The 12,215-nt window shown below is 44.3% G+C and overlaps 1 protein-coding gene across 1 annotated transcript in view; it reads left to right on the top strand.

Moving 5' to 3' along the window:
- ubr4 (ubiquitin protein ligase E3 component n-recognin 4) overlaps positions 1–9,913 on the top strand; it is a 207,540-nt gene extending 197,627 nt beyond the window's left edge. Inside the window, 5 exon segments of the mRNA XM_038822101.1 lie at positions 761–955; positions 1,036–1,260; positions 7,618–7,708; positions 8,487–8,649; positions 9,437–9,913. Coding sequence (XP_038678029.1) covers positions 761–955; positions 1,036–1,260; positions 7,618–7,708; positions 8,487–8,649; positions 9,437–9,501 — 739 coding nt within the window. The 3' untranslated portion in view covers positions 9,502–9,913.
- Positions 9,914–12,215: the final 2,302 nt, after the last annotated feature.

Below are 12,215 nucleotides of genomic sequence, written 5' to 3'. Positions count from 1 at the left end.
CTGATGTGCTTCTGTTAAAAGGTGTTTCTTTTGTAAGTCTTAATGTTAAAAGTAAGAAGTCTTACAACACCAGGTTAAAGTCCAGCAGGTTTGTTACAAATACTAGCTTTCGGAGCACTGCTCACCTGAGGAAGGTGCAGTGCTCCGAAAGCTAGTGTTTGTAACAAACCTGTTGGACTTTAACCTGTTGTTGTAAGACTTCTTACTTTTAACATCCAGAAGACTTGCAAAAGAAACACCTTTTAACAGAAGCACATCAGGTTAAAGTCACTACTGAAAACATTTATAATTCTGAATTCATCAAATGATCAAGAGGTAGTCTTTTCATGGCAGAGAGATCAACAGTACAACTGCTCTGTCTGGCTTCAGCTCCCACACTGAAAACTAAACTAAAAACACACCCTGCAGCAAACAGCCTAAAACAAAAGTAAAAAGCTGACAGACAGCCGAGCTCCACCCACACTCTGACATCACTGATAAACACCCATTTTTTAAGCACCCATTTCTTAAAGGTACTCTCACATGACAGTGACCCACAGAGAAAGACATGTGCAGACTTGAGCCATATGACCCAGGCAACGTCACGAGAGGAGAAGAACCTACAGAGTTTCTTGCAACAGCCAAAAGGGAAATGGGTTGAAAATGCTTACGAGGTTGATTGTTTCTGTGTTGTAAAATTCTGACCTCCATTCAGATGTTTGGCATGGTAGCCAAGTTCCTTGGTGGTATACTGCATATTTGACCTTGTTTCTAATTACAGGCATAATACATATTTGCAAGAGTGCACAGGCCAACGTGAACCCACCTACCAGCTAAACGTTCATGATATTAAACTACTCTTCCTGCGTTTTGCAATGGAGCAATCATTCAGTGTTGATACTGGTGGAGGCGGCAGAGAAAGTAACATCCATCTCATCCCATACATAATGCATACAGTCCTTTATGTTCTTAACACGTAAGTACAGTAAATTCCTCACTGATTTGTAGTTGTTCTTTGAATTGTATGGACATTGATGTTACTCAATCATATCACAGGACCCGGGCAACGTCACGAGAGGAGAAGAACCTACAGAGTTTTTTGGAACAGCCAAAAGAGAAATGGGTTGAAAATGCTTACGAAGTTGATGGAGCACATTATTTCACAGTCCTGGCATTACACATTTTCCCACCTGAGAAATGGAAAGCTACCCGCCTTGATTTTCTAAAACGTCTCTTGGTCGCCACCCAAGCAAGGAAAGCATCACCAAGTGGCTCCAACAAGTAAGAGAATCAACAGAGAAGCAGAAATGTCTTGACTATTAAATCTAGTAGTATGAGAATATTTACGATCAACATCAAATCAAATCAGGAAAGTGTGATCTGAGAGAATTTCTCCAGCCCACATTGTTATGATTCAAAAGTGACTTCTTGAATTTAAACCAGTTATACTTAACATCATCTCCTAAGGACGGGGGGGGGGGGGGGGGGGGGGGGGGGGCTGCTGACGAAGGTGTTGTTGCTGTGACGGTATACAGGAGGAAGCGATGGTGGACATCCAGGGGTGGGCCTGGAGGGACACTTGACATGGGCGGGGGGCTGGCCTAAGAAGTGGTATGGTCAATCGGCCGGAGTGGGGGGGGGGGGGGGTGCCCTCTGACCAGACTGGTCATATGGAACGTGAGGGGGCTGAATGGGCCAGTCAGACGGTCGCGTGTTTTCGCACATCTGAGGAGTTTGAAGGCAAATGTGGCCTTTTTGCAAGAGGTGCATCTGAAGATTGGGGACCAGAGAAGGCTAAGGAAAGGGTTGATAGAGCAAATTTTCCATTTGGGGTTGAATATGAAGACGTGTGGGGTGGCGGTGCTGGTTAAATGTGTGTGGCGTTTGAGGTGGGAATATTGTAGCGGATTCAGGAGGGAGGTCGTGATGGTAAGTGGGAAATTGGAGGGGATGCCAGTGGTCCTAGTTAATGTTTCTGCCCCAAATTGATATGAATTGAAGTTTATGAGGCGAGTATTGGGGAAGATCCCGGACCTGAACTCGCAGCGGCTGATTGTGGCTGGTGGAGGGGGTGACACTTTAACATGGTCATTGATTCGGGGATGGACCGGTTGAGTTCAAGGTTGGGAAGAGTGTTGGCAGTGGCGAAGGAACTGAGGGGTTTATGGAGCGCATGGAGGGAGTGGACCCGTGGAACTTTGGAAGACCGAGGACAAAGGAGTTTTCATACCTCTCCCATATGCATACGGTCAACGATGGGTAAGTCGTTGCTGGTGGAGGTGGTGGACTCTGGATATTCGGCGCATTGGTTAGACTTGCGAGTGGACGGGGACGGTCAGCGTCCGCAGTGGAGGTTGGATGTGGGGCTGCTAGCGGAGGAGGAGGAGGTGTGTGTGGGTGAGGGCCGCCATCCAGGGGTGCGTGCAAGCAAGTGACACAGGTGAGGTCTCAGCCTCCACGCTATGGGAGGCACACAAGGCAGTGGTCAGGGGGGAGTTTATATCAATTCAGACCCACAGGGAAAGGAGGAGCGGGCAGAGATATAAGGTTGGTGGACGAGATTATGCGTGTAGAAAGAAAGTACGCGGAGTACCCGGAGGCGGGATTGTTGAAGGAGAGGCAGAAGCTCCAGATGGAGTTTGATTTGGTGTCCATGAGGAAGGCAGTGGGGCAGTTATGGAGGGCCTGAGGGCAGTATATGAGTACGGGGAGACGGTTAGCATGATGCTGGCCCACCAGCTCAGGAAGCAGGAGGCAGTGAGGCAGATAGGCAGGTTGAATTACGGCAAAGGTAGAGTGGTATTGGATCCAAGAGGGTGAATGGAGTGTTTGAGGCCGATGGGAGGGGAGGGAATGCGGGATTTTTTGGACGTGTTGGAATTCCCCAGGTTGGAGGAGGGTCAGGTCGAAGAGCTGGGAGCTCCTATTGGATTATGGAGATGCTGGAGGATATGAGGGCAACGCAGGCAGGCAAAGCCACGGTCCCGGATGACTTCCAGTAGAATTTTATAAAATGTTTTCGGGAGACCTGGCGTCCCCTTGCTGGTGAGGGCATTTAATTGAGCTCCCCCCTACGTTGTTGCAGGCCTCAATATTCCGTCTCTCTAGGGGCATCCAATCCAGGTATGGGGGCAAGAGAGAAGGCTGGGCGAGCTGACTTTTAAGGTAGTGGGGTGGGTTTGGGGTATTTTGGCATCCAGGTGGCGCGGGGGTGGGAGCAGTTGCACAAGTTGAATCTGAAGAGAGATAAGGACCCGGAGCAGTGTGGTCCCTACTGCCCAATATCACTGTTGAATGTGGATGCCAAGTTGCTGGCTAAATTCTGGCCTCGCAAATTGAGGATTGGTGATGGGGGGGACCAGACTGGATTCGTTAAAAGGGAGGCATATGTCGGCCAACATCTGACGCCCGTTGAATGTCATAATGATGCCCCTGGAGAGATGGAATGCGGAGGTAGTGGCCGCGATGGACGCAGAGAAGGCCTTTGATTGGGTAGAGTGGGAGTAGGTTTGTGGGAGGTATTTGGACGGTTCGGGTTTGGGCAGGTGTTTCTGGATTGGATCCGATTGCTATACCGGGCGCTGGTGGCGAGTGTAATAACGAATCGGGTGAGCTTGAGGTACTTCAGGTTGTACTGGGGGACGAGGGAGGGGTGCCCATTCTCCCTGTTGTGCCCCTATATGCAGACGACCTGTTGTTGGATATAACAAATCCACTGGAAAGCATAGGGTGTATTATGGACATTTTGGTGGAATTCGGCTGGTGTTGAGGTATAAACTAAACAAGGGAAAGCGTGAGGTCTTCCCGATCCAGGTGTGGGGGCAAGAGAGAAGCCTGGGCGAGCTGACTTTTATGGTAGTGGGGGCAGGTTTGGGTTATTTTGGCATCCAGGTGGCGCACGGTGGGAGCAATTGCACATGTTGAATCTGGCTCGGTTTGTGGACCAAATGAACGATGAATTTAAAAGGTGGAATGTGCTTCCGTTGTCACTGGCGGGGAGGGTGCAGTCCGTAAAGATCTCTGTGTTCCCGAGGTTTTTGTTTGTATTCCAGAACATCCTGATTTTAATCTCCAAGGCCTTTTTCAAGAAGGTTAACTCGTTGATATCGAGGTTTGTGCGGACAGGGAAGGCCCCTCGGGTAAAGAAGGCGCTGCTAGAGCGGGGTGGAGGGGGAAGCGGGTTTGTCATGCCAAATTTTATGAATTACTATTGGACAACGAATATAGCCATGGTAAGGAAGTTTGGAGGGGTTGGTATGGGAGCGGATGGACTCAGCCTCCTGTAAGGGTACTAGTTTGCGAGTGCTGTTGACGTCGCCTCTGCCGTTCTCGCCGGCCAGGTACTCCACAAGTCTGGTAGCAGTGGGGGCTGTGAAGGTGTGGGGTCAGTGGCGACAGCACTCGAGGCCCAAAGGGACCTCGGTTTGGGCTCCGATTTGCAGGAATCATGGGTTTGCTCTGGGAGGACTGGACCGGGGGGGGGGGGGGGGGGGGGGTTATTAATAATAATAATAATCTTTATTATCGCAAGTCGCCTTGCATTAACACTGCAATGAAGTCGTGAAAAGCCCTTGGTCGCCACATTCCGGCGCTTGTTCGGGTACATGGAGGGAGAATTCAGAATGTCCAAATTACCTAACAGCACATCTCTCAGGACTTGTGGGAGGAAACCGGAGCACCCGGAGGAAACCCACGCAGACACGGGAAGAACATGCAAACTCCGCTCACACAATGACCCAAGCTGGGAATCAAACCTGGGATCCTGGCACTGTGAAGCAACAGTGCTACCCACTGTTCTACCGTGCTGCCCATTTTTCAGGGTTGGCAGCGGGCGGGGATCCTGCGGTTTGGGGATTTATTCATGAGGGGCAGCTTCCTGTGTTTGGAAGGACTAGTAGCGGAGTATGAGTTGCCCAGATGAAACGAGTTCCGATACTTACAGGTGCGGAACTATGTGAGAGAGCAGGTGCCGTCCTTTCCTGATCTGTCACCCCCAGGGTTGCAGATGAGATACTGTTGAGGACAGAGGTTGGAGAGGGCAGGGTATCAGAGGTATATAAGGAATTGATAGACTGGGAAGGTGCCCCGATCGGGGTAGTTAAGGGAAAGTGGGAGGAGGAGCTGGGGGGAGAGCTGGAGGCTGGGCTATGGGAGGAAGCTTTGAGGAGGGTGAATGGGTCCTCTTGGTGTGCTAGGTTGAGTCTCTTTCAATTTAAGGTAGTCCATAGGGCGCATATGACAGTGGCTAGAATGAATAGGTTCTTTAAGGGGGTGGAGGATAGGTGTGGGCGTGTGCGGGGGAGCCCACGAATCATGTTCACATGTTTTGGACCTGCCCGAAGGTGCAGGGATTTTGGTGGTGCTTGCTGACATGATGTCGGAGGTACTGGGGGTGAAGGTGGCTCCGATTCCAGAATTGGCGGTGTTTGGAGTGTCGGAAGACCCGGGAGTCCAGGGGATGAGAGTGGCCAATGATCTGGTGGTAACCTGGAGATAGATCTTGTTTGGGTGGAGGTACTCAGAACCTCTGAAACCAGGGGTATGGGTGAGCTACCCGCAGATTTCCTCAGGTTGTAGAAAATTAAATTTGCCTTAAGGGGATCGATGGAAGGGTTTGCCCAGAGACGGAAACCGTTCATTGACTTCTTCCAGAACAGTTAAGTCAGCAGGGATGGGGGGGAGGGTTTAGGTTAACAAGAAAAAGTGGAGGCAGAGAGGGTGGTAGGGACGGCAGGCTGCGGTTGATGGTTATTCATTGAGTTACAAAATGATCTCCTGTTTGTTATCTTTTGGTTATCTTTTTGATCTTGGTTGTGTTTGATGTTTATTTATAAATGCCTTAAGAAAGATAATTTTTAAAATAAACATCCCCTTGAGGAAAATGACTCTAGTCCATTGTCTCCTTAAAGGTAACATGATCGGTCTGAGGCAATAGGCTAATTTTGATTCCAATGGCATTCTGTATCTTTGCATATTGTTAATTTTTGAGTCTTTTCCAATCCATTGGGGTGTAAAGAGAAAGTTTTTCAAGTTTATTTTCATGTAAGCATGCTCTGTGGATCTTTGTCTCAATATAATGTAGTTATGGCACTGATACAGATTGAGCCCAATGAAATTCAGTCCAGCATTGCACCAAGAGGAAATTGGGATACTTCATAGCCTTTCTTTGGTTAACTCTCCAATCAAAGTCCCTTTCCAATAAAATAACTGTCCCATCAAAGACGTTTGCCCAGAATATGAATTCTCCCAACAGAGCCATTTCGCCAGAGAACAAACTCGCCCATTAAAGCCCTTGTAAATGAACTGCCCTATCTAAATCAATTTCCTGGCTGCATTAAACTTTCATCATAGCATCAAATTATATCTTGAACATCCCAAGTGTCTTCCGATTTATTACTTTCCTCAGTAGATTTATTTTAAATATTAAACATTCTGTATATTAAAATTACTTTTCACTACATTTGGTTAGTGTCCTCTGGCTGTTTTGTACTTCTACATAATAGCGATTTATCTGACCAAACGTACATGTTGAAATCATACAATCGTTTGAAACTTGCAGCCCTTTGCCTGTTATCCCAGTGCTGGTTCTTTGAAAGAAATGTTGTACTTGAATGTTGTGGAGAAAACGCTATGGCGTGGTACTGAGTTCCTCATCCTCAAATACTTGTCCAAGTCCCTTTTAAATTAATTTATGGACTTGGCTTCCACCAACTTTAATGATGGTGTTCCAAATCTCAACAACTCTTTAGAAAATAAATTTCTCGTCATTCCCCATATGGATCTTTGCCAATGATTTTAAATCTAGTATGTCTAGTTGTTGACCCACATGCCAGATGGAATGGGTTTTCTCTATCAAAGCTCATCATTATCTTGAAAACCTTGGTTCGGTCAGTTCTTAACCCAAGGAGGACTGTTGTACACTCTTCCAACCTCTCCTCATTCCTACTAACATCCTGGTTAACCTCCAATGTATCCTTTCAAAGCTTTTCCTGAAATGTGGTGTCCAGAATTATTCACAATATTCCGCTGAAGCGCCATTAACATTCTCACATGATCTCTTTGTTTTTATGTACTATTCCACCATTTATATTCCCAAGTAACCCATATTTTTAACCAACTTTGCCTGTCCCTATAAGGATTTGTGCACGTGACTCGGGTAGTGGGCCCAAAGCTGACCCCTGGGAATTACCACTGCAAATCATTTCCCAGCTGGAAAACTATTCACTCACCAGCACCTTCTGCTTCCTGTCACTGTACCAAATTCATGTTTGAACCCTATAACCTTGATTTGAGAGCAGGAATGTTACTATGAAGCTAAACTCATTTAATTTTTAGTACTGGTAATACTTCTATACTCGATTATTTATTTTGAACTGTTTGCTTCTTATAACAGTGCAGTGAAGATTTGGTTGAGGTCAATTGAGTAACATGGGGACGATTGCTAACTACACAAATATTCTTAAATGGACAATATCGTTGGTGATTTTCCACTATGCCAAAGATTTAGGAAGGCTTAAACAGTATTTTGGTATTCATTCTACTCTTTTGTCTCCTAAATACTATAAATTAAAACTGTATTTTAGAGTTGTTTGAAGTATATTCTGTATCACTTTTTCATGAAATGTCTTGATTTTTCAGATTGTCAGACAAATCTGTGAAGGAATACTCTGTGTACCGTCCTGTGCTGCTCTGCTGGGGATTAGTGGATCTTATGTATGGAATATTTAAGGTATGATATATATTTGGGGATGTACCAAGCAAATTGCCCTGACATGTTTGAGACACTCAGCACATTGCCTTGGCTTATTTAGGGAGATACCAGGCACAAGGCCATAGCCTGTTTAAGGAGACACCAAGCTCATGGCCATGGCCTGTTTAGGGAGATACCAGGCACAAGGCCATAGCCTGTTTAAGGAGACACCAGGCTCATGGCCATGGCCTGTTTAGGGAGATACCAGGCACAAGGCCATAGCCTGTTTAAGGAGACACCAGGCTCATGGCCATGGCCTGTTTAGAGAGATACCAGGCACAAGGCCATAGCCTGTTTAGGGAAACACCAGTCACATTAATTACCTGCTGGCCTGTTTAAGGAGGCATTAGGCACATTGCCCTAGTCTGTTTGTTGAGGCACTGCGCACATTAATTACTCTGGCCTGTTTAAGGAGTCATTACGCACATTGACCTGACTGGTTTCTGCATATCTGCTCTGGTGGAACTCACTGAAATTATTTTCCACATTTTAACTCCAAACTGAAAACACAGTCAGAGGTGATGATGGTTTATGTTGTGTATTGCCAGGTTGAGTTTAATGGTTGAGTTTGGGATGAAATGTTCTGTTAATTTAGTTATGTAACTCTTCTCAATACTCATTCATTTCACATCTAATGCCTTTATTTTTCCTCAAATTGCAAGTTTTGTGTATCTTGCTTCATAAACTAGCTAACTTGTTCACATTTACTGCATTAAGCAGTTTTGTTCTGAAGTCTATTTCTACTTTGTCACAACAGAAGGTTCCTACAAGTAACACAGAGGGTGGCTGGTCCTACTCTCTTGCCGAATACATTCGACACAATGACATGCCAATCTATGAGGCAACAGACAGATCTCTCAAAACTTTCCAGGATGAATTTATGCCTGCTGAGTCATTTGCTGAATTCCTAGATGTTGCAGGTTAGTATTTCAATAAATATTGTCCATTCATTTATTTCCTACACCCCATTATAAAATAACTGCAAAACTTTCTCCCAAAGCAACAAGGTGGCTAAAATTAGGGGGAGGTAGTGGCATAATGGTATTGTCGCTGGATTAGTAATCAAGAGACCTGGGGTAATACTCTGGGGACCCGGCTTCTAATCCCACCATATCTGGAATCATAAAAATGTAATGATGACCATGACATCAATCGTCATAAAGACCCATTTGATACATTAATGTCCTTTCGGGAAAGAAACCTGCCATCCTTTCTTGGTCAGGCCTACATATGACTCCAGATCCACACCTATATGATTGACTCTTAAAATGTCCTCTGGAATGCAATTAGGGATGGACAATAAATGCTAGCCCAACCAGCGATACCCGTATAAATGAATAGAAAAGGTCACCTCTCTTTACTCGGGCCTCCGATGCTCGTTCTGCCTGATGACATTTGTCATAAATTGTCCCCACTGTTGTTCCATACCAACATGACCTTTTGGATCATGGACATCAGAGGATTGCAAATTTGAATCTCAGGCTCATTCTTTGTCTGGATGAGATTTTGAAATTTGTTCCAGTCAGGAACTTATTGATAAGTATTGTAACTGAAAGATCAGACCCGTCTCGATGTTGGGGGTTATCACAGTTCCCCAAAACTATATCCAAGCACCTTGCATACAATGAATGACTTTTAGTTGTGTTAATTAAGCACAATCCCACAATAACCATTTAATCTATGATTCATTTGTCTTTACTTTTTTAGGTCTCTTAACAGAAGTTGAAGATCCTGACAACTTCCTGAAAGACCTCCTTAACTCTGTCCCCTAAAATGTTCCAAATTCATCCGCTCAAAAACAGTCAATATTTAACTGTACTTTTAGAAATACTGTGTTTGCATTTTCACTCTTCCAAAGCAGTTGAAATTATTTTCTGCCTCAGTTTGGCAGCAACAGCTTCTTTATGTGTGTGAGCATTCTGGATTTAAGATTTTAACGTACATGTGTACAGAGGAATAATACTGGAATTGTCATTTAACCTGACTGCATGGAGCACAATTGGTTTAATTTCCTATTTTGTTCTTGTATTCAGTACTTCACAGTAACATGTCGCGTATTTAAATGTTGTGCTAAAGCTCTAGTTCACTATTACGTCCAATAAAGTTAAATCATGATCCTTGTCAATGCCAATCTACAATTGATTTAAATTGAAAAACAGATTAAACGTATCCAGCTCCAGATCAGGTTAGGGTCTGTGTAGAATTATTTGCATGTTGCACAGTAAATGGCAAAGCTACTTTTCACAAACCCCAAAAAACAAAATCCTTCAATTGGAAAATATTGAAATCAATATGAAATGTTGAGATACTAACAATGCATTATGTAGTAACCTTCACTAAATGCTGAGATATTAATGCCTTCGGTAATAACCTTCATTAAATGGTGAGATATTGACACCTTAGGAAGTAAGCTTCACTGAAAGTAGTTGGTGCGAGTGGATGGATTCACTAAAAAAACAGCTAAAGCTTAGCTAGAATTAGTGTCACACTTGGAAGCGTTCACAATTGAAGGCATTGACTTTTTTTTCACAAGTAATAACTTGTGAAACAACAACAGCTTGGATATATACAAAATGAACACTCTTATGGTTTCTGGAGTTAGAAATGATTCTGAAGGAACCTACTATTCAACCATCCAAGTTCCAACATGGGAGCTAAGCTGAAACAACAGAACCTAATGTATCCTCTTGCTTGCTCCATACCTGAGCTTCTCATAATAGTTGACCTTAAAATCTAAATGGGGCAGGTGGCTTGACTTTTAACTTTAGCTAAAGTTAGTGAACTCCATGTTTCAGTTATAACAGAATAAGGACAGAGGTGCAACTAAAAACAACTTTCACTGATGTATTCTGATGAAAGGTCAGTTCGCTAAGTTGGCTGAACAGCATGTTTTATGTTGCAGAGTGACACCAATGGTGTGGGTTCAATTCCCATACCGCCTGAGGTTATTCATGAAGGCCCTGCCTTCTCCCCTTGCCTGAGGAGTGGTGACCCTCATGTTAAATCACCACCAATCAGCTCTCTCTCAAAAAAGAGAGCAACCTATGGTCTCTGGGACTTTACAACTTTCATTTCTCATGAAAGGTCATTGACCTGAAATGTTAATTCTGTTTCCCTCTCCACAGATGCTGCCTGACCTGCTGAGTATTTCCAGTATGTTCTATTCTAAATTTCATTAAGATTAAGTCTCACCCACAATTAAAAGATTCCATCACTATCCTATCCAATGCCAAGCTATAACAAATTGCTAGACATCTCAAAGAGTATCCTTCTCAAATTCCAATTATAGGTATATCCTACAAACCAATTTTTACCAAAATGCTGATCAGCTGACTGCGTTGTCAGGAAAAAAGAGACGTGTGTACGGCATTTCTGCGTTCCCCACTGCTTCATGAGCATGTTTGTGCAATTGCAAATTGTATACTATGCAATGACTGCTATAACGCGGCAGCATTCATAGATAATTTGCCTCGTACATTCCTTTTGAATTAAAATGAAATGGAACAAGCAACTTTCAACAACAACTTACTTTCTATACAGAGCAAAACATCCCCAAACACTTGACAAGGGCAATATCAACAAAAACATTTTTGACACTGAGTCACAAAAGGAGATATCAAAATTCCATGTGTCGGTGCAGACTCGATGGGCCAAAGGGTCTCTTGGCTGTATTATTGTGTGAATAGATTATTCAAAGTGTGATTAAAGTAGAATTTAAGGAGCGGTAGAGAGTTTTAAGGAGGGAATTCCAGAGTTTCGAACCAAGGGAGCTGGAAGTATGGCCCCAATGGTGGCCATACTTCCACCATTAAAATCAAGGATATGCACGAGGCTAGAATTGGAGGAACATTAAGATTCACATATAGGATCGGAGGACGTTGCACAGATGGAAAGGGGCGAGATCATGAGGAATTTGAAAAATAGGGTGAGGATTTTATGATTAAAACATTGTCAGATTGGGATCCAGTGTAGGCCAGTAAACCTATGGTGATGGGTGAACACTATAGAGCGAGTTACAGTATGAGCAGCAGAGATTTGGAAGAGCACAAGTTTATGTAGGACGCAAAATGGGAGCCCTGCCAGGAGGGTATTAATGAAGTCAAGCTGAGGCAGGTTCAGTGTACCGTGATGTCCCGGCCATAGAAATACAGTCATGGTGAACGATGCACATTTGGTTGGAAGCACATCCCCAGGTCAAACACAACACCAAGGTTGTGACTTAGCTTCATACAGTTGCCAGGGATGAAAATGCTGGCCAGAGAATATAACTTGTGGCAAGGACCAAAAAACAATGACTTCAGTTTTCCCACAGTTTAGTTGGAGGAAATTTCTGTTCATCCAAAATTCAATATCAGACAAGCATTGTGACAAAGTAAGACAAGTGGAGAGGCCGGGAGTTTGTAGTAAGAGAGAGCGGAGTTTTGTCAGCCGACAGCTGGGACCTGATGTGATTTTGGATGATATCACCAAAAGGTAGCATATTTAT

This window comes from Scyliorhinus canicula, chromosome 16 (assembly GCF_902713615.1).
Source record: "Scyliorhinus canicula chromosome 16, sScyCan1.1, whole genome shotgun sequence".
Classification (NCBI taxonomy): Eukaryota; Metazoa; Chordata; class Chondrichthyes; order Carcharhiniformes; family Scyliorhinidae; genus Scyliorhinus; species Scyliorhinus canicula.
Note: the sequence above shows the minus strand (reverse complement) of the source record. Positions and strands in the feature narration are given on the sequence as shown.